The sequence below is a fragment of the Theobroma cacao genome, chromosome 1 (assembly GCF_053813885.1).
Source record: "Theobroma cacao isolate CCN51 chromosome 1, ASM5381388v1, whole genome shotgun sequence".
NCBI classification, from domain to species: domain Eukaryota; kingdom Viridiplantae; phylum Streptophyta; class Magnoliopsida; order Malvales; family Malvaceae; genus Theobroma; species Theobroma cacao.
Genome location: NC_142639.1, coordinates 39,782,482 through 39,804,067, shown reverse-complemented (window position 1 = coordinate 39,804,067; position 21,586 = coordinate 39,782,482). Strand labels below are relative to the sequence as shown.

Here is a 21,586-nt window from a genome sequence, read left to right as displayed (position 1 = left end):
GCTCCACCCTTGTCTATTGGTGTTGATTTTTAGTTTTATATTTCATGAATTCCAACATATTCTTGCCTTATGGTTAAAGGATAATGGATAGAGAAAAAAATGACAAATTTTAAAAATATGATATATTATTTATTATTATATTTATGAGATTACATCTATATTTATCACAATCAAATATTTTTTAATGTAAACCTCATAGTAAATTGATAGAGAAAATAAATGAACAAATAAAACAACATAAAGTTCGACCAAACCCTAAATAGCGGGGACTTGAATATGGAACTTCTTATCATCAAAAAGAATATATTATTTCAAAATAATATAATATGCAAAGAAAACAATTAGAATTTTAAGAAGAATATAAATAAGAAACATAGTTGTCAAAAAGGTTTTTTTTATTAATATTCATTTCTATATTTATAATCTATATAAAAAGATAAAAAAATGAATGTTAATAAAAACTTTTGATTGACAAAAATAAAAAATATTTTTTTATTATATTTTTAAATTATCATTTTAAATTATAATTATAAATTATCGAAAAACATGTTAATAAAAATAGTAAAAAAAATTTGAACTATGACTATTTCTTCAACTAAACACCAAAACTTTTATTATAAGATAAAGTATCATAATATCTCTAAGTTCTAGTTATAATTCTACACAAGTTCATTAATTTTTGAAATGGACAATTCACCCCAAACGTGTAAACGACGTTAACGGTCAAATGTAAAATATCTAAAATCCCTATCTTCTCTTTCTATTTAAAAAAAAAAAATTTGTACCCTACCTTTCGCTGGCCTACTACCCTGTGGTTGGTCATTTTGCTACCGAAATTTGGCACTCCCCTCTGAGGCTCCCAATCCCCAAGGGAGGGGAGCATCAATTTGGTGCTCCCTAAAGGAGCCTCGGTGCTCCCTTCCAAGGCTCCCCATCCCAAGGGGAGGGGAGCACCAGATCGAACTCCCTTAAGGAGCGCCACCAACGCAAGGTGGTTGAGTTGAGAGAATTTTATTTAGGCAAAAGAGAGAAAAAAATTTAAAAATAAAAAATTATAATTTATATAGTTATAATTTTTAAAATTAATGAAAAGTAAAATTATCTTAAAAATATTACCACGTCATCAAATACACAAAAATATTAACGATTAACTAACAGTTGGACTTATCTGTTTAGCGAAAAATATTCCTTTGGGGTGGACTATATATTTTAAAAATTAATGAACCTACATGAAATTATAGTAAGAACTTAAGAGTGTTAGGGTATTTAACCCTTTATTATATCCAAATAAATCCTTAAATTTTGATTTATACTTAAACAAGTCTTAAAACTATATCTAAATAAATAAACTCTTAATCCTAATGAAAAATTAGATACCATCAAATTCAATAATAATTGGCATTTTTTGTCTACATGATCATGTGGCAATTAATATCGCATTTTTTTTCTCTCACTCTTCACTAAAACAATATAGTTTTGAGGAGGTCGTATAAGTGTTCGCATTTTTTCTTCTCCTTCATCCCTTTATCCTCACCTTCTCTCTCTTTACGATCTACCTAGAATCCAGTCATTGATGCCACCTTGTGTCGACAATCGATAATTGATGACCTACGATTGTGGTTCAGCAGATTTTGTATCCTTCCCCTTCCTCTCTGTATCTTCACCTTCTCTCTTGCTCTCACTCTAGTGTCTACTTGAAATCTAGCTATTGTCGTCCCCTTTTGCCAACAATAGGTGATTGACGTTGGGTGACCAATTTTTGTGTTTTGCCTGATTTTAGATTCTTCGTCTTCCTCTCTCTATCCTTACCTTCGTTCTTGTTTTCCCTTCAGGATTTACCTAGAGAACGGCCAATGTCATTGCCTTTTATCGACAATCAACGATCAATGATCGACAATCGGTGATCAACGATTGTGGTTCATTTGATTTTAGGTTTTAGGTTTTATGTTCTGCCACATCAGCTAATCAAGTTATATGTCAAGTGAGTCAGTGATTAATTTTCGTTAAAATTAAAACTTGTTTGGATGTAAATATAAATTTAAAAACTTGTTTATGTACTATAAAAAAAGAGAGACTTAGTTATAGAAATGATAATAATTCAGGCTTTTTTTTAATATTTAAATCTTTTAATAGTTTGTATTCACATGCAATGCACCAAATTATGCACTAGTATCTTTATATTTGAATCGGTGAAAGACCATAACAGCCGCCCTACTTTAGCAGTATAAAGGTTTATTTAATAGCAACTTTCTTAAACTAGCTAGGGGAATTAAGATGCCATTAAAATTTTGATGTATGTACTCCTTATCTATATTTATGCTTCACAGTTCACACTCCAAAAGAGGGAATAAAGGAGCGGCATGACCAAATCCAAATTGACTAAAATTACTTGTAACTACTCTCTTTGAATTATTGACAACTAAGTTCACTATAAAGTATATTATAATTAATTAGTTTATAATTAAAGAGTATTGCTGACATTTAAATGCACTCCACAATAAAAACCTTAATATTGTGATAGAACTTTTCAAATTAATTAATAACCTTTATTGTTATTATTACTATAATTAGCCTAACCTCCTAATTGTTGATTTATTTAGTTTCGTATATGTTTATATGACTATTATAATTTTTTTTAGCTTCTTTTGGACTAGAATTTAGAGGTTTTTAAATATGGGGCTCAAAACATAATTACAGAAAGATGGAAGCGGGGTCCGATATGCAATTCATTAAAAGATATAAACACAAAGCATAGGGGTGAAAATCTAATATCAGAATCTTACTCAAGCGCCGGTCGCTAGGTCCCACAAATTCTTTTAAATTCGACTTTTTCTGTCATTGAACTGAACCCCATTAATAAATAAACACCAACGAGGGCTTTGTTTAGTACTTATTGTGATTTAAACTTTATTTTTACATGATTCGCGGTAAATTTTATTCACTGAAAGTATTAAACTATTTTAATTTAAAATTAATTGAATAATTTATAATTTAAATATTTATTGATTATTATTTTTAGTAAAATTAACAGTGTAACTTACTGTGAAAATAACAAGTTATTCATAAAATACTAATGAAAAGAAATATCTACAATGTGTTAATTACATAAAATACCATAAAATATTATGTAAAAAAATTAAAATTAAAATTACAAAAGATGCTAGTGAAATTTATCTTTTTTACTATTATAAATTAACAAAAAAAATCAATAATGACAATTAATGACTTACGTAATTTGATTACAATATTATTCTGTTTATAGAAATTGGCGTCTTAATCTTCGGTTTAGTGTACAATTTTTTTTTTCCTAACATATTAATCTAGCCAAGCTAGCTGTACATATTGGCATGTACTCTTCTGCGGCTAAGAGAAACTATACTTTGCTCTAAAACAAAGCAATCCAAAAAAAAAAAAACAAGAAAGCAAAAGCAAAATGCCTAAGTACTTAGGCATTTCTAGGAGCACAAAAATTGTCCAAAGAAGTTCCAGGCAAGGCAAAAGAAAAAAAAAAAAAAAGGCCCAATTTTTCAGTTGGGAAGGTTAGATCCATGATTGTCGTTGAGCTCTGCTCCCCATTGCCGCATTCTTTCAGATGCCTGTTCAACCTGTAATGACATTCTCAATTTGATGATTCTATTTTTAGATTTTATAAAGCACATGAATGTCATTCACGTTTGCAACAATGTCTCCTCACCTCTGAGTTCCAGTTGGTTTTATAGATAATAAACAAGAGGATTAATGTCTGCAAGAAAGTCCCAAATATCATTCCCACCCAAATGCCCTGCAACATTGGGATACCGATGATGAAGCCAAAAAGAGGAGGGAAGAAATGTGGGTTTGCACCCTTAGGTTTGATGTATGATATTTCATGATAATTGCGGATAAATTATTATAAAATGGAATTGTTAAATGAGTATACTCACTTGTCAGTTTAATCAATCTGTGAAATGAATATTTATAATTAAGAAATGAGAGATAAGAGCCTGGTACTTTACCTCCACTCCAAATTGGAAATGATAACCGAGAAGAAACCCAAGGGGGAGACCAATGATGTAATAACAGAACAAGTTTATATAAGCTACCAAGGCTTGCCAACCTCCTCCCACAGCGACACCTGCAATAACAGCACGATTATTTCCTGAAATCCAATTTGTTTTTCCTTGGTTTTTCGATGGGTTGAATTGCTCACCTGATATAACTGGCTGGACACTGTTTAGCACCATGGTTATACCAAGAAGATGAGCTAAATGTGCTACGGCCCTTTGCATCTCTTTACTATCTGTGAAGATGATGGAAAATTTGTTTCTGGTTGCCAGGATGATGACTGCAGAAAGTAATCCTATAAGAAGAGATTCTACAACCGTGACAACGACAGAATACTTTGCGGCTCTAGGATGTGCCGACCCAAGCTCATTGGAGACTCTAACACTGTAAAAAGCAACCAACATCAACATCAACATCAGTAGAACAAAAGGCAAGCAAGATCATAATGAAATACCAAATCTTTTTGTTACCTTATAGCAGCGTTTATTCCTATAAATAACATGCCTTCCCAGCCGTTAATGTTCATGCTGAGACACATAATGGGATAAAACTCAATTATAGAAAAAAAGAAGAAAAAGAGGGGCAGAATTGAGAGATTCAGACTAGTGATGTGGTCTCACCAGATAGAAAGAGACCCAACTGCAATGACAGGATCGTCAAGGTGACCGGTAAGAACAATTATCATCATGAAATACCAAATCTCTAAGCAAAGCATCACAGCTGAAGCTACAGAAAGTTTGACAAAACCCCAAAGATCCTTGAAGGCTAACCAAGACAATCCGGTCCAACCCTCCTTGCACCAACCTACCACATAAACGACTTGAGCCACAGAAATCGCCCAAGCTGAGATGTCATAAGCGGCAGCGGCACCAGCGGTACCCCACTTGAACACATTGACAAATAGATAAATTATCACAATATGTCCGAACAAGGCCACGAAACCTATCCACGCCAAGATTCCAACCTTGCTCTGTGCCTGTAGGAACTTTTGGGTTGGGAAATTGATAGCTAATGAGAACATTTGAGGTATAACTTGCATGGTGAATTCCCCAGCTAGGTCTGCAATGTCATGCTCTTGCCCAAGGAGTTTTAGGATTGGTGTGGCGTACAGGTAGAGAGGCAACAGGGCAAAGCAGGCTCCAAATAGGATTATCCATGATCGCTGCATGTATACACCAAGTAAGTCTATTTGTCCTGCACCAAATGCCTGCCCACATAGCGTCTCTAGTGCACTTGCCATCCCAAGCTGCAGTTTAACGAACAGATTAAAGATTGGTAGTCAAGAATCATGCAACATTTGCGGAAGAAATCACGAAAATTTTCAATGGATTTGTTACTCCTTAAATGAAGAAGCAAATTAAAACCGCAGAATGTTAGAGAAGCTAACCATGAAGCCAAAAGAGAAGTTTGCAACGACAGATAAAGCAATGGCAACAGCTGAAAGCTCGATGTCTCCAATATGGCCAACGAAGATATTAGTAAATGAGTTAATTCCATAATTGCACCAAATATTGAATGCAATAGGAGTAGCAATTGCCCATAGCTTGGAGGACTCAATGAAACATATGTTTTTCGCATCTTCAAAACTTTGTATAGGAGGATAGTCTCCTCCCTCACTAATCAAACTTGAAGGTGCAGGGTGGAGTTCGGCGGATTCCAAGTTGGATATCAATGGCGCTGTACTGTTCAGTTGATTCTCCATAAGTTTCACTGTAGGTGACGATCCGGCAGAGGATGGATTGATTTTCTCCGCTGCATTTTGCAGCTCATACTCTTTTGTATTCGCAATTTTGCCACACTTTTAATGAACCCTTTTGATTCTTCTGGTTTTTTCTTTGATCCTTTGAAATGAGTCAATATGAAGAAAATTTTAATACCCTTTTTTTTTGTTTAAATTTATATATGTAATTAGTTTTTATTTTTTGTGGAAGTATGTACAAGGGTTTTAGCAATGGTTGATTTTGGCTATAAACTAGGATGACCATGGAAGAAACCAGCTTCAAGCATGAGAGAGCGGGAGGGGAGTTGACTGAGTCTTAACCTCTCAAGCCTCAGGACAAGCATTATTCAATACGTTTGTTTACAGTTAATACAGTTAGTTTCTGTTTTTGCTCTAAGGGCTCCGGATCTGGTGCTACCCAATCCATGAAGTTAAAGCTGTCCACATGGGTGAATTCCCTTTGGTGGCATATCTTAATTTGAAGGTGAGGGCTTTTGCTTCCCAGTCATATGCTAAGAACACGAGCATTATGGTCCCCAACTCGCACTTTATCTATTATGGATAATATATCATATCTAAAAATTTCTGGTCGAAAGACTTGAAACTTGTGGGCTAAGAGCTTCTTTGGGTTCAGACAAAGAAACTTGCGTTGAATGAAGCTGAGCCCAATCCAACTACATTTCAACATTGTCAAGGTTTCTCCAGAGATCAACAGTGAACGCCTACAGCTGTCGAGTCACATAAAACAACTGCAAAGACACTAGTATTTTCATCCGTTCATTTCCTGCTAGAAAGCGTCAAAAAGGAGACCATGACTCTTCACTCCGCAGTGGCTGAAAAGCCAAAGCAAAAGGGCAGATGCAAGTTGCTTTTTGGGTGAGATGATGATGGGGCATTATCCTTCGTATCTGCCATTGGGGAATGTCAAAGCTGTAGTCATTAACCCTTTGACCCCAAACACCCTGCCAACGCTTTTATGGGAATTTTATTTTTTTGAAAGCAACGATAATCAGATATATGAGGCTTGCATGGTTATGTACAGCGAGAGCAAAGATGGGTCTACTAGTTCCGTACAAATTTGTTTTGCCATACAACATCATGGACGGAAGCTTAGGAAAGGATAATAACATTTCAATTCACATATATAATGCAAGCACAATATATTTGAAAGCTTTCTGATCACCCTCGTCGAAATCATAAATCTTTCTAGTTCCTAGTTCAGTCGTCTCCTTCAATGTGCACGAGAGTCACTACTGTCAACATCTGAAACCCTTGAAGCATCGTTTCTTCCTCTAGAAGATGAAGCTGAAAGTGATACCACTGAGTCTATTTCGACGGCAGTGTCCATTTAACTCTCCGAGTTTATTACAGCAGCAATGCTTGAGAAAGAATCTCCATCATCAACTGGGGGTGGCTGCTCCTGATTTCTTCCCACCGGGTTGCTTCGAAAATATGCCTCAACTAACCTTTCTGCTGAACTCAGTGCAGATGTCAGAGAAGTAAATCTTGCAGCTCCTCGAATTTGTGATTGTCTTTGAAGATACAAAGAATGAATCCGGGAGGACATAACCTCATTACCAGTTGTGCTGCTAGGTGTCAAGTCAACATCAGCAAGGGACACACCTGTATTTTGCTCTCCTCGAGATGTCAAAATCCTGTTAAGGATGGAAATACTTCTTTCTGTAGTTTCCCGAGCACCATTGGCCTCCTGTGGTGGAGTGAGGTCAGGGGACAAATCAAATCTGCTTCCAAGATGGCGAATCATCTCCTCCAACGGGAGATTTAAAGCAGTCCTTTGAATAGTTTGCCTCCGACTGTCCATCCGCCCGTGCAGTGCGCCGAGGAGGGATCTTAAGACCTGAGTCCTCTTCTGGCTCATGGGTAATGTTCGCCCGACCATAAATTGGGTCCAGAGTTTTAACCGTTACCTCCCCTTTGCTGACAGGACATTCCTTTGCATCTGAATGCACATGCAACCATCGGTAGAGGCAAGACCAACAAAACAAGTGTCCACAACTAGTTACAACAGGTTCCCGAGCCAAATCCAGGCATATGTTACAATAAAAAAAAAACTCCCATTTATAATGTGCTTTAGACAAAATGAACAGAAAATTGGCTCTCTGCGAGTCAAATCCAGGCTAATGTAAAAAACATTGGAAGAGAGGAATGACATTGTATACAACTTTGGTCAGTTATCATCAATAATCTTGTCAATTATACATCCAAATTCTCATCCAAAGGGGAAGAGAGATTACCAAGAGATGACCGTGAACCAGCACTTGAAAATCCAACGTTGTAGTCAGAGCATCCGCCAGCTGTAGACATGCCAGAATCCATTCTAACACCACGATAAGACTCCCCAGCAACTAGTGCCTGTATCAGTTTTGGTGGTGGAGGAATGGCCACTTCCACCACTCCCTCTAACATCTTTACCACCATCCCCATTGTAGGCCTTGTTTCGTCGTCATCTTGTATGCACCAGATTGCTACCAATGCAAGGCGCTCAGCCTCCTCAACGTTATAAGCGACACCAAGCCTACTGTCCACAATTGCGGCCACATTGCCCTCAATTATTTGGCGTGCCGCCCATGGAGGGAAAAACCACTTCTCCCCATACCCTCCCTCACCATAAACATTGGCGTTTCCTGCAGATTGTGGTGCCTCGACATTTCTGCGGCCACCAATTAGTTCCAACAATGTCATCCCATAACTATAAACATCGGCTTTTGGTGTAATTGCCAGACCAGATATCCATTCTGGGGCAACATAGCCCCAAGTGCCCCTCATTGTGGCTAATACCCTGCTAAAATCCCTGCCAACTAGCTTTGCCAATCCAAAATCTGATACCTTAGCCATGTAATCACCATCCAAGAGAATGTTTTCGGGTTTGATATCACAATGGATGATGCAGTCCCTACATTCCTCATGTAAATATGCTATACCTCTTGCAGTGCCAACTGCCACCCGGAATCTAACATCCCAGCACAAATTAGGACCATCTCGGCGTAAGTATGCACTCAGAGGACCATTGGGCATGTAATCATAAACTAATAATCTACGAGAATTCTCAGAGCAAAACCCTCTGAGTCTCACAAGATTGACATGTTGAATGTTGCCAATTGTGCAGACCTCTGCCCGGAACTCTTTCTCACCACTCCCTGGCCTTTCAAGGCGTTTAACAGCAACAGGAGTAGAATCTGATAACTCACCTCGAAACACCGCACCAAATCCACCATGCCCCAGTTTTTCTGAAAATCCTCGAGTCACACTATTAAGCTCTTTGTAAGTGAATACCTTCATATTCAACCCTGGAAAAACACCATCATCATCCTTCCCCTTCTTGTTCTCTCTTCTCTTTTTCAAAACCAACAAAATCACCCCCATGAACCCAAAAGCTGCAATAGACCCAACAATGCTACCAACCAAGACCATAGTTTTAGACACATTTTCTTTTACAATTCCTTCTTTTGGCACCCTAATATAAAACACATCCTCATTCAAACCATCAGAGCTCAAATTTCTCAAATTCAACAAAGACCCATACACATTCTTACACAGATTACTCCTCCCATTATGAAACAACCCAATACAAGAGCAATTACTCAAACAAGACTTCTCACAAGAACTCCTACTACCTTGAAACGACACCGTAGTTCCTCCATCAAACCCTACATCAGCAACTTCCTCAAATCCATCTTTATCCTTACAAAAATCATCACTTTCTCGTCTACAACCACTAGTAAAATCCTCAGATTTCCAACCCTCATCATCCACAGGCCTAAAACCATTAAGACAAACACAAGGTTTTAAAGATGTACTAACACAAGACCCAAAAAAACCGCACAAACCGTAAACTTTGCACTTATCCTCTGGTTCTGACCAAAACATGTTCCAATTCTCGGTCTGTGATGACCACGTGAATTGCTTCAGCTGCCCGTTAACATCAACCTGAAACCTCGTCAAAGGCAGTTCCAACCCGTTATCCAGCGCTCTTTCTGTGTACCAAAACGACGCCGTCGGCAAGTAAGGGTCAGAGAAATGGAACTTGTAAATATAACGGATTGTCATTTCTGGCACATTGGCGAAAGCTGTCCCAGTCCACTTCCCTGTAGACCAATACACATTGGTTGAATTGTAAACTAGCTGAAACTCGTTGAACGCTTGGGGATTTAGCCTTAAAGAGAAGTGTCCTGGAGATGGGTCAAACAAGCTTTTCCAAGAGGTTAAAGATCGTTGGGTGGTGATGTTCATCCCTGGCAGCCACGTATCTGTTGGATGATCAAAGCTTTGCCATATTTTTGAACCTTCTGTTGAATATAGCACCAGATTTCCACTCTCTAAAAGAGCGAACCTTTTTGCTTTTTCCGTGTTTGTGCTCTGCCAAACGATTGAATCTGGCGACTCCTTTACTGCTAACTGCCCTGTTTCAGTGATTTCTAATGAAGATTGGGAGATATTTTTGATGGGGTTTTCACGATTGGCAACCCAAACCCGCGTTTGAGTAGGGATGGCGTACCAGATTCCTAAATACCAATTGGATTCCCCGTTTGTGCTAAAGAAACCCAGCTGGAAAGTACGGTTAACACTTTGAATGGTTTCGTTTCCTCTGATGATAACATTGGCGGACTTCAATTTCCTGGCTTTGGAATGGATTTTGAATGTTTCTTTATGTGAAATGGGAAATTCAGAAGAACTGTCAATGCGGTATTCTGAAAAATGCTCATTTAGTGGAGATTTGGCGACAAAGTTTGCATGTTGGGTGTGAAATGCAAGGAGTAGGATGAAGAGAAGGAAGGAAAGAGAAGACATGAAAGAAGGGGAAGTAGTGAGTAATGACATCTCAATCAGAGGTTTCGGTGGAGAGAGATGGTGTTCTGTTCTCGTTTATGATTTGGTTTGGTTTGGACTTTTGGTCTGATGGTTTCTTTTTGTAAGTTGACATGGTAACCGGGAATCTAGAAAATTGTTGAAGCAAACTAAGCAAGCAAAGCACCCTGTAAGTGCTATTCAAGTGGGAGGCAGAGAGAGAAAGTGAGAAAAGATAAAGAGAGGATTCTTATAGAAATCTGTAAAAGCTGCCATTCACGGACACAACCCAAAAAAGATTAAAACTTTTCGGAACTATTCAGGAAATTACCATATTAGTATTCTCCTAATCACAGTTCTACTTTAACATGATGTCTTAAAATTTAGTCCATGACAAACATGATGTAATCCTAGCAATCTGACCTGCTGGTTTTTCTCTTGGTACACATCCTTTCTGACCTTTTGCTCTCTAATAATTGAATCTAATGGATTTAAACTAAAAACCCAATCTTTAAAAGTGAAAATGTAGATAAAAACAAGAAGCATGAGAATCACATTTATGTGAAAAATCTGAGAGAAAAGATGGATATGAAGTGGCATTAAGTTGGGTTGTTTCATTAAGGAGTATGAGGAGGGGCATCTTGGTAAAAAAGCAGGTGAAGGAAAGAGTCTAAGAGAGAGTGATTGTTGTGGCAGACAAATGTGGCTAAGTCCACTCACGGATCCTCTGTTTTCAACAAGGGGACTGTTAAAAGCAAACCAAAAAGAAACACTAAAATTCGTGGAAAAAAGGTATTGACTATTGAGTATGAGAAAACTCCGCTCTAGAGTCTCGAGGCATGCGGCTGAGGTGGCCTTTTTGGATTTAGTGATGGTGAATGGAGAAGGACGGGAAAGACCATATCCAAGGGAGGATGTGCTCAAATCAGATTGGTCCAAACATTTTATAATTCAAACCCCACTGCTCCTTTGTTTGACCTTTCTCTTGTGTTCTACTACTTCTTTCTCCATCATAGTTTATACTAATATTTACTTGGTTATCACAAAGCGAACTTAACATAATTACATATCAAGAAGAGTGACGATTTACGCTAATTAATTTTATGCTCAATCGAGATTAATGTTAATTTGTTTTCCAACTAAATCAAGAATTTTTGTTAATTAATACGTTAAAAATTAGTTAATACATTGTTTGGGCAACGCCATATTCCTACTACTTTTACTACTTTATATGAAGTCAAAATTTCTGGATTTTTAATTTCAAAAAAAAAATTAGGTTTTATATGAACTTTCCAAATTCAGGTAGATGGCTGAGGCCCAGGGTCAAGGGGCATGGTGTTGGACTTGCTTTGGATCCCACTTTGTACTGGCCCACCTATGCTCATTGCTGATTATTAGTATTAGCTGTATCAAACGAAAATGTTGTTTTGAATTTCAAGTGGAGTAGGTTTTTCCTTTTTGACGTGATATTTTATTTTTTTTGAATAATTTAAAAAATTTTAAATAAATATTTTTTAAATTCATTCAATTAAATTTTTATAATAATTTATTTTAAATCAAATAAATTATTATAATTAATAATTAATTAAAATAATATTTATCATTTAATATCAATGTAATATTGACGTGATATATTAATTTATGATCGTGAAAAGTAAAACTGTCCAATGATGACGTCATTATGTTATGCCACCGTCATTGGAGAGGAAAAATTCAATTTTAAAACATACAGCACTCATTAATTCTGGCTGGCTGTAGTTTACATGGAGTCGTTTTCATGGGATTTAAAACCAAAGGTTTTGAATGAAAATGGTGCGCAAGCTGAACATTGGAAGGACCTAGCTGCTTTAATTTGACGGAATCCACTACTTTTCCTGGTGGTTGCAAAATGGTCTCTCAATCTGCCAAAAATTAGGCGTAGACTTTCTTTCTCTTTTTATTTTTTGATATGAAAGTTTAAACTAACATTGAATCTGACCCATAACCATAAGGGAAAGAAAGTCTAGTTATAATTCTATTACGCCAGTTATTATCTTAAGAAAAGATTGGAATTTCCACCTCCAATGTTGATGCAAAATCAAAGAGTAATGAGGCAGAATGATGGGGAATGACTGCAGAATTAAAAGGGCCAAAGAGAAAGAAGGGAGTAAATGAATAAATAATGTAAATCTGTTTTGTAAAGAGACAAGCAACATGGTGGACATGATTATCTTGGATCATACATTATCTCAGGCTGAACCAGAAGAAACCGACACTGGGTACAATAACAAATTAGAAATAAAGACAAAAGTGCTTGATCTATATATTCATATGACCTGGTATATATTTCCATTAATCATTCCTTGCTTTTGATACATTGAAAAACATCCTCCATCACAAATCCATCTAAATAGGAAAACAGATGTGATTTACAAAACCACTGCAAAAGGAAGGGCCAAAAAGGAATACGAGTATAAGCAGCATACAACATTCAATTTTGAAAGTAGAGAAAAGAAGCAAAAATAAATGAAAATCTGTACAAGTAAAACTGAGATTATCATCAAATGAAGCAAGGCAGACTGACAATTGCTCATTCTTTTTCGCAAACAAACCTCCATTGCATCTGATTCTGATCCCTCCAATGACTTTGTAGTTTGCACCATCATTCCCCCACTGATCTGACAACTGATAACGAAGTATTTAACCACAGAAGAGGAGCATTAACGTCCCGAGCTGTGTTATCAGATTGTGTCAACTTGATTCTTTACTCTCGTAACCTTGAAGAATTGAGGAAAACATTGACAGCTTGAATACACGCAACCTTTTATATAACTAAAAAACTTAGGTAAAATTCAATTTTTGGGCACCATCTGACCAGCTGCAACCAAGAACTAACATGCATCTGCAGCACCCTGAGTGGCAAGCTATACTCTCAGACAACAAAGCAATTCCATCTTGAATAAAGAGTTATTGATCAAAAGTCTGGTCAAATATCATTTCCTGTAACATTAAAAAAGTAGAAGACATAACTAGTTTGTAGACTTAGGCATAAACATATTCAACCTGCAAGGTGATGCAAAGTGCAAGATTTGGCACAGGGAATTAAAAGACACTGCAGACTCATATGATTTATGATTTAACTATTATACTATTTTTTTTCAGTAAAACTGCTCCAAGTAGTAAAGCCTAAGTACTTGAACCACCCTGCAAGACACAGATAAAATTTAAGTCCATATCCTTGGTACAGTAAATTGCATCCGACAAGTATGAATCTAAATCTCATCCCAAGTTAATTCCTGTACAACCAGGTTAAACCTGTGCAGGGTAATCAGCTACAATTAATAGCAACTTGAAAAAGGCAAACCTGATCGCATATGGGGCAGGTGTCACTTCTTTCCATCCACTCCAAAATGCATGAAAGGTGAAAATGATGTTCACATTTTGTGATAAGTTTTGGATTCTCTGAGTCATACTCTGCATGTGCATACACCATAACAGGCAAGCAATCACTTATGAGCTGCTAAAGATGTTAAATTAACAAGGAAATTGAGATTACTTTTAACTTACACTAAACAGTCACTGGCAAACATGGTAATTAGATATTGCAGACTTGCACTACTAGCAATTAATGCCTTAGACAATGAGAGCACAGTACCTTCAAGACAAATGGGACAGGCATCCTCTTCCTCTGTCAATAATTCCTTAGGTTCAGTTAATTTTGAGACTTCTGATTTTCTTGGTGAAAGAAGCAAAGAACTAGACTGTGTTTTGCAGTCTGATTCCTCAAGATCTTCACACGTCGGCAGTGTCTCAAAACTACCCCCACTGATAGTTTCTCTGAAAGACTCTGAATCGGTTGACTGTGGACATCCCAGGACCACATCATATGGCAAAGGTGCTGGAGGGGGCCTAAATGTGTCGGGTACTTCTAGATCCAAATTAACCAGGAGTCCTGCAGCCATTGCAGAGGCTGACCCATCATGAGGTGTTAAGGAGTCATTCTCTTCCAAAGCTGGTGGACACTGTGGAAAGGGGTTTTAAAATTCAAAGAATGATACATGATAGACAGAGATTCTCATGGACCCTTACATCAAGATAGTAGATAAAAAGAGATCTCCACCTAAACCAATTAGAAATTACTAGGTAAGCTTCTATTAGCCTAGTGGCCATGTAAACAAACAACACAAAAGCTCCATCCTCACACACATAAACACTCTCTCGTGCATGAGTATTTTTATGGTATTTGGTGGAGGAAGTTCTCATGTATGGGGGATTATTAGATTCAGATACCAAATATAATTTTATTTGCTCTATCATCAATATTTTTTAAAAAAATACAATAAATATTCAAACAAGTAGAAACAGAAAAGTATAACAACTGTTTCCACAAATTTGAGCATGCATACACACAGACATCACTATTCAGTTTGCACCTAACAACAAGGAGACGACAGAACAGCACTCGAGCTTCTGCCTTTTGGCAGAAAATCCTTGAGTCATTAAAAAGCTCCCAACGTTAGTCAGCCAAAAGATCAGTTGCAGATCACAGGTTCTACAACCAGTTCAAGTGAAGGAAGAAGGAATGAAAGGGATTTAAGAAGAATAGAAGTTTCATTAAATAATCATTTACAAAAAAGAGTGAATTAAGGGTAGTTCAAAATATCTTCATTCATTCTTCTTTGCTTCTTCCTTTTCCATTCCTTTTCCCACCTGTTATTTTGGATAATGGTGAGTGAGTACTTCCAATATTCCAAATAAACAACTTTCATTCTCAAGTATGAAGAAGGAGTTATACTAAGATACTAAAGACATTAGAGATATATAATAGGATGAGCATATTACTAACATAGTAATATACAGGCGTCCCATGCAGATGAGGTTTCCTGGAAGAACAACAGCAACCTCCCATATCGCACAGTTATCTTTGTCATCCACCCAATGCAGATAGAGCTTGTTACATTTTCCCCTGTTATTTGACATCAAAGGACATGTAGAATGTCACAGGTTTAAACATAAGGAGACAAAAATCAACTTACTAGCCAAGAAAAAAACATGTAACATACTAACAAAAGAGAGTTACGCTTTGAGAAGTGTGAACAATAAAAGTAACTATATTAACACTAACCATGACCAACCAATGATGTGAACATAAGTTGGAATACCAACAAATAAACTACCCCCCAATATACGCAAATTATATACAAATATCAAACAATTATCATTTTACCGAGCCTTTAGATACAAGGAAATAACAAGTTAGCACCTTCACAAAAGCACCAGTGCATGTATTACTATCTAACAGCACAAATTACAGATGCATGCATTAGCATACAATGTACAACTCGAGAATGAAAACAAACAGATATGGAATGAAGCCACTTATACAGAGTATGGTCTTTGGAAGAGATTCTTTTAAATGAAATTTCAGCATTTCATGCAAAATCAGTTCCTTATAAGCTAGAAAATACGAAATTAAGCCTCTTAGTGCCACATTATCTAAAAATGGAAAATCAGAAGTCCAAAAATCACCATAAACCAGACACTAAAGACCTAAAAATCACAAACCTTTTCACAAATAATTTACAACTTTCAAACTTTAGCTATAAAAAAATCCAAATATAATTATCACAAGCTAATTAAGACACCTTAAAGTTAAAACCACATCGCAAAAACAGTTCAGATTCAAAAAATCCGAAATTAATCACAAATTGACAGGAATATCAATAAAGACGAAAAAATCCATATACAAATGAAAAAAAATGGAAGGCGTATCAGTTTCATAAACCCTAATTCGAGAATTCTGGGACAGAAAAGGGTAAAGTGACATGTAGCAGAGGGAAACAGAAATATTTTCTAATGAAATATAAAAATGGTTCATCGGTGAAGAAAAAAAATAGTAAAAATTTAACCTTTTAAAGCGGCGGCGGCGGCGGAGAGGGGGCGAGGCGGAGAATTCAAGCCCAAATTCCAACCCGAAAGAGTGAAAAGAAAGTGAGACGAGGGTTCTGAGAAAGCTTTTGGTTTCTTCTTTTTCTTTTCTTCCCCTTCCTTTTGTTTTTTCCTTGGATTTTTGTCTGTTGTTATATAGTTTCCTAAACAGTACGCGCTCCACTCAGCGTTCTCTCATGATTTAATTGTTTTCTTTTTCTTTTCTTAATTCTAATTTTAATTGAGTGCAATGATTTGTTTTGCTGCAAAAACCCTGTTGGAATTTTCTTTGTCTTTGTACGTAAATAAAGTCAAAGTCCGGGGTTTCTACATGGTATGAAAAGAATCTTAGAAGCCAAAAAACGATTTTTAGGTAAGGAATGACGAATTAAAATTTTAAAAATTATTAACAAAAAGCCAAAAAATGAGTATAAATTGCAAGTCCATCGTCGTATTAATTTTTTAAAAAATATATAGTCATATTTTTATTCAAGTAATAGGCTTTAAAAAATCTCAAACTATTCAAAAAAATTTTAAATAAACTCTTACTCTTTTAATATATTCAATTAAACTTTTATACTTTTATTATAAGTAAAATATATTATTATAAGTGATTATTACTTAAAATATTATAGATATTAATGTATTATATTAATATGTCATATTAATATTCAATAATTTATAAAAATGTTATATAAATGTTTGTGTAATAGTAGAATATGCTGTTATGGTTCTCGAAAGGTTTTCATGAAAACGTTGACATTCGACAATTAGTGAATTAGACCTAAAATATTTAAAAATTATAATAGTACATTTTAGGGGAAAAGATAAATTAAATTTAGGGTCTTAAACTAGAAAAATAACCATAGTTTAATTGCATATCTCGCCTAATTTGGAGTATAAAAATTCATGATAATATTATAGTTTAAAATTTAAATGGATAAGATAATTGGAGCAAGGCATTTTTTTTTGGAATGTAGCCAAAAGAGTAAGTATCTACTAAGACTATTAAAATTGCACGTCGGCTGCCGCCTCCTTCAACGGTCATCTTCGCACGCTCTGATCCTATGCCTTCGACATGCAGCACTCCTTCGATCTCCACCGTCCATTTCAAACGACAGTTATCTTCTTCACCTACCCTCCCTCAAAAAACCAACCAATTACGCGCCACGAATCCCAATCGATCTCTACCATTGAGTACACTCAGAGACTCGACACTGCATTCCGAGTCGACTCGCTTCTCATCCCATGCCGTCAAATTCTCATACAAAATGGGTCTCCTTGAGGAAGGGAAACAACTACATTTGCACGTAATAAAGTTGGGATTGAATAACGTACTTTCTTTGCAAAACCAAATGCTAAATTTGTACGTCAAATCGAAGCATTTTTCCGACGCAGAGAAGTTGTTCGATGAAATGCGTGTTAGAAACTTGGTGACGTGGAACACAATGATTTGTAAGTGTAGTCTTAATCTGGGTTTTTCTTATTTTAAGAAAATGTTGATAAACAACGTAGGTTTTGATCATATAACTTTGAGCGGTTTGCTTCGTGCTTCCATTGAGCTAAATGACATCGTTTTTGGTAGAGGATTACATTGTTTTATCGTGAAATCGGGGATCTTATTTGATTGTTTTGTGGGCAGTGCTCTTGTTGATTTATATGGGAAATGTGGCCTAGTTGAAGAAGCCAGACGGGTTTTCGATCAAGTGCTTTATAGAGATTTGGTGTTGTGGAATGTCATGGTTTCTTGTTATGCTTCAAATGCTTTAACAGAAGAGGCTTTTGAGGTTTTTGATATGATGAAGAAGGAAGGTGTTAAAGGGGATGGTTATACGTTTTGTTCTTTGCTTAATTCATGCGGGAGTTGGGGGTTATATGAATTCGGGAGTCAGGTTCATGGTCTTATTGTTAAACTTTGTTTTAATTTAGATGTTCCTGTGGCGAGTGCACTTGTTGATATGTATGTAAAGAGTGGAAACTTCGATGATGCTCAGAAGGCTTTCGATGGGATGACTGCTAGAAATGTTGTGTCTTGGAATACTATGATTGTAGGTTATGGGAAGCATGGAGATGTGGAAAAGGCTATGGAACTTCTTAGAGAAATGAAGCTTCAAAATTTCAGTCCAGATGAACTAACTTTGTCAAGCATACTTAGCTCATGTGGTATTGTATCCACCTCTAGTGAAATGGGCCCAGTCCATGCTTATGTGGTTAAAAATGGGTTTGAGTCCTTCTTATCAGTTGCAAATGCTTTAATAAATGCATACTCCAAATGTGGTAGCATAGATGCTGCATTTCAATGTTTTGTTTCAGTTGCAGAGCCTGATCTAGTTACATGGACATCGATTATAGGTGCTTATGCATTCCATGGTCTTTCAAAACAAAGTATTAAAGTTTTTGAGAAAATGTTAGCCACTAGTGTAAGGCCAGATCAAATTGCCTTTATTGGGATTCTTTCTGCCTGTAGCCACGGAGGGCTAGTGAGTGAGGGGCTTGATTATTTCAATATAATGATGAATGACTATCAAATTATTCCAGATTCAGAGCACTATACTTGTCTTGTTGATCTTCTTGGTCGAGCTGGTCTTCTTGATGAGGCTTTTAATGTTTTAACATCTAATCCCATTGCATGTACACCGGACACTTTGGGAGCATTCATAGGGGCATGTAATATCCATGGCAACATAAAGTTGGCCAAGTGGGCAGCAGAAAAGCTTGTTGTCTTGGAACCCAAGAAACCTGTGAATTATACTCTTCTCTCTAACATGTATGCTTATAAAGGGAGATGGTTAGATGCGGCAAGTGTGCGAAACATGATGATGGACCACTGTGATTACAAAATTCCTGGTTGTAGCTGGATGGAGATTGCTGGTGGTGTTAATGTGTTTGGCTCAAGTGATAAATCTCACCCTAAAACTTTAGACATCTACACTATATTAGGAACATTGCTTTGTCTAATGAAGCAGGAATGTAGCATTCTGACTGCCAACGACACATGCTTCAGCAACATGGATGAGCATGCTCTTTAAAATTCCTGGTCAATCTGGTGTCCACTTCTGAGGATGAGTGCCTGAATATGAGGTCTAGTGTGACATGAAAAATCATTTTCTTATCATTTTGGGGGTAAGGATTTGTGCACTCTAAATGAATCTGCATGTTCCATCAACTCATTAGGTGCAATGTGCAATTATCATAATAATTAGTCAATGACAAGCTAGAATAAGTTCATTGTCAAATGTATGCTGACTTTATCATCATGACTAAATTGTGTGGTTGTAAGACTGGTTTCATCTTGCTAGGCCAAGTTGGGCTAGACGGGTCAAGCTTTAAACTGAATTCTCTACACTAGACAACCAAAAATAAAAAAATCTCAACATTTGCAGTTGCCAAGCCAAGATTCCGCTGACTTAGCTGAAACGGGATCTGAAATGATCTATTTCTGAGTCAGCTGTGCTGATTATGAGTGCAAATCTTACTTTCATATGATTCTCGAATTATCTATCTTGAAATGCATTTCATATGGCATTTTTTTGGTCCAATTGCTGAATGATTTTATAATGGAATTGAATGAATACATCTGCTTAATTTTTGTAAATGTTTTATTAGTAATAGCAAGTGTAATACTAGTCTATTTACTATGTGCCCCCTAACACAGGTGCTGATTGGAAGGTTTACTTAAAAGTCTGGCAACTTTCAACTAACTAGAGAACTGTGTCAATCTTCTCTCCAACTCTACCACTAATCATTGGTTTAAACCCTGACAATCTTCATCCTAACTGCAGAACACAGTTGATTGACTTCTAATCTAAGGGGAAATGCCATAATCATTGGTATGCATATGAAGCATGTTGCTGCTTGCAAGTCGGTATGAAATCCTCAGAGTTTAAATTTTGTATCATTTTTTTATGGAATTTTGGACATCATTAGATCATAATAAGTGATATGTATTTTAAATCACATGGTAAATTGAGGCATACAAATTCAACAAAAATTTGCATTACTTTCATTTTAATATGATTATTTTGTCATGATCTTCCAGCTTTCCATCTGGAATGGCTGAAGGGCTAAAGGGCTTCATGGTCTCCAGAGAAATAGACTTTGACATAGTTTCCTGAACAGAAGCAGAATATTTATCAGCCAGGTCTTACACTGACTGGTTAATTCTATTGATAAAGGTATGCTTACTAGTCAACATGACAGCAACATACATTGGCAAAACATGGATTTGATATCTGGATATGCAAGTTCTATAGCATAATGAGAAGGGTTGAGCATAAGCAGATCTCAATCTTAAATCTCTTGAGATTGAAAAGAGCTTGAAAGATTGGAGGCCGGTCCAGAATTGTACATTATTATTACCTTCTGGCCTTGAAGATCAAGATCTGTTTCGCTGAAGATGCATCCCCCATTCTGGGTTTACGAAAACCATTTAGACCCGCAAGCAGATTAAAGCTCAATGGTTGGTTGAGAATGTTTATTCCTGATGTTGATTGTGTCGTATCATGCTGCCTTATATCTGCAGACATGAAGTGGAAGGTCTTCAATCAATGTTAATGCGGTTTAAGTTGTGGGTGAGTTTAAGCTGGGATGCCTGCCAACCTCCATTGTTGTTCCGAGATTGCTGTTTTCAAGTAGTAGTAGTTTGCAAGAATCCCTGCTGAAACCTACCGTTAATACTCATCTGTAGTTCAACTTTTTGGTGGGAAAACTTGGTTTGATTTCGACATTTGACTTGATCATCCTTAACTTACAGCAAAGTCAAGAACTTGTTGGCCGTTTCCATCGACTTACACTTGTCAATTCACCGTTTACCCGTGGCTGTATTGTCTTTGTCATGTTTAATTTGTAAAGTAATGTATTTGTTTATATAAAGAACCCTCTCTCGAGTAATGCTTGACTTTGACTGTGGAAAATACACTTCCACTGCCACCGATTTCTTTTTGCCCAATAATAAATTTGGAAAGTTTTATAATTTCTTTTATAAATCAAATCCAAATGAATTAATAAATTATTATATTCAATTATATATAATTAAAATGTTATATTTCCAACAATTTTATCTTAAAAATACTACTCTTTTCGTTCTTTTCTTTTTCCATTTTTCTTTTT

General features: G+C 36.3%; 4 protein-coding genes and 1 pseudogene across 5 annotated transcripts; 1 reads left to right on the top strand and 4 right to left on the bottom strand.

Annotated features, from left to right (window-relative positions):
• Positions 1-3,225: 3,225 nt before the first annotated feature.
• LOC18614115 (MATE efflux family protein) lies at positions 3,226-5,761 on the bottom strand. The gene is made up of 7 exons (XM_007051697.3): positions 5,432-5,761; positions 4,665-5,290; positions 4,515-4,571; positions 4,190-4,428; positions 3,996-4,114; positions 3,695-3,781; positions 3,226-3,605 (listed from the first exon to the last, which is right to left on the bottom strand). The coding sequence occupies exons 1-7, from the start codon at positions 5,744-5,746 to the stop codon at positions 3,528-3,530; spliced, it is 1,521 nt and encodes a 506-aa protein (XP_007051759.1). The 5' UTR covers positions 5,747-5,761; the 3' UTR covers positions 3,226-3,527.
• A 986-nt stretch (positions 5,762-6,747) lies between these two features.
• LOC148764810 (uncharacterized) lies at positions 6,748-7,902 on the bottom strand (annotated as a pseudogene).
• An 8-nt stretch (positions 7,903-7,910) lies between these two features.
• RLK4 (receptor-like protein kinase 4) lies at positions 7,911-10,855 on the bottom strand. Its single transcript, XM_018114111.2, has one exon. The coding sequence runs from the start codon at positions 10,601-10,603 to the stop codon at positions 7,979-7,981; it is 2,625 nt and encodes an 874-aa protein (XP_017969600.2). The 5' UTR covers positions 10,604-10,855; the 3' UTR covers positions 7,911-7,978.
• A 2,008-nt stretch (positions 10,856-12,863) lies between these two features.
• RHB1A (RING-H2 finger B1A) lies at positions 12,864-16,707 on the bottom strand. The gene is made up of 5 exons (XM_007051693.3): positions 16,459-16,707; positions 15,396-15,515; positions 14,205-14,571; positions 13,914-14,023; positions 12,864-13,549 (listed from the first exon to the last, which is right to left on the bottom strand). Exons 2-5 carry the CDS (start codon positions 15,456-15,458, stop codon positions 13,517-13,519), a joined length of 573 nt encoding a protein of 190 aa, XP_007051755.1. The 5' UTR covers positions 15,459-15,515; positions 16,459-16,707; the 3' UTR covers positions 12,864-13,516.
• Positions 16,708-17,464: 757 nt separating this feature from the next.
• Positions 17,465-21,371, top strand: LOC18614111 (Pentatricopeptide repeat (PPR-like) superfamily protein). 2 transcript variants are annotated; one of them, XM_018114382.2, is made up of 3 exons: positions 17,465-19,600; positions 20,260-20,342; positions 20,517-21,371. In XM_018114382.2, the coding sequence occupies exon 1, from the start codon at positions 17,545-17,547 to the stop codon at positions 19,504-19,506; it is 1,962 nt and encodes a 653-aa protein (XP_017969871.2). In that variant the 5' UTR covers positions 17,465-17,544; the 3' UTR covers positions 19,507-19,600; positions 20,260-20,342; positions 20,517-21,371. The 2 variants fall into 2 exon arrangements, with proteins under 2 accessions (XP_017969871.2, XP_088659502.1); XM_088803376.1 differs by having other exon boundaries at positions 20,133-20,342.
• Positions 21,372-21,586: the final 215 nt, after the last annotated feature.

Excerpts from the sequence above, each read along its gene's own strand:
- LOC18614115 (XM_007051697.3), bottom strand. The coding sequence starts at position 5,746 with ATGGAGAATCAACTGAACAGTACAGCGCCATTGATATCCAACTTGGAA. Across the intron at positions 4,572-4,664 it reads GTTGGGTCTCTTTCTATCTG|CATGAACATTAACGGCTGGG; the intron begins GTGAGACCACAT and ends TATGTGTCTCAG. Across the intron at positions 3,782-3,995 it reads ATTTCCAATTTGGAGTGGAG|GGCATTTGGGTGGGAATGAT; the intron begins GTAAAGTACCAG and ends CCAATGTTGCAG.
- RLK4 (XM_018114111.2), bottom strand. The coding sequence starts at position 10,603 with ATGTCATTACTCACTACTTCCCCTTCTTTCATGTCTTCTCTTTCCTTC.
- RHB1A (XM_007051693.3), bottom strand. The coding sequence starts at position 15,458 with ATGGGAGGTTGCTGTTGTTCTTCCAGGAAACCTCATCTGCATGGGACG. Across the intron at positions 14,024-14,204 it reads CTGTCCCATTTGTCTTGAAG|AGTATGACTCAGAGAATCCA; the intron begins GTACTGTGCTCT and ends ATGCACATGCAG. Across the intron at positions 13,550-13,913 it reads CCTGCCCCATATGCGATCAG|GAAATGATATTTGACCAGAC; the intron begins GTTTGCCTTTTT and ends TTAATGTTACAG.
- LOC18614111 (XM_018114382.2), top strand. The coding sequence starts at position 17,545 with ATGCCTTCGACATGCAGCACTCCTTCGATCTCCACCGTCCATTTCAAA.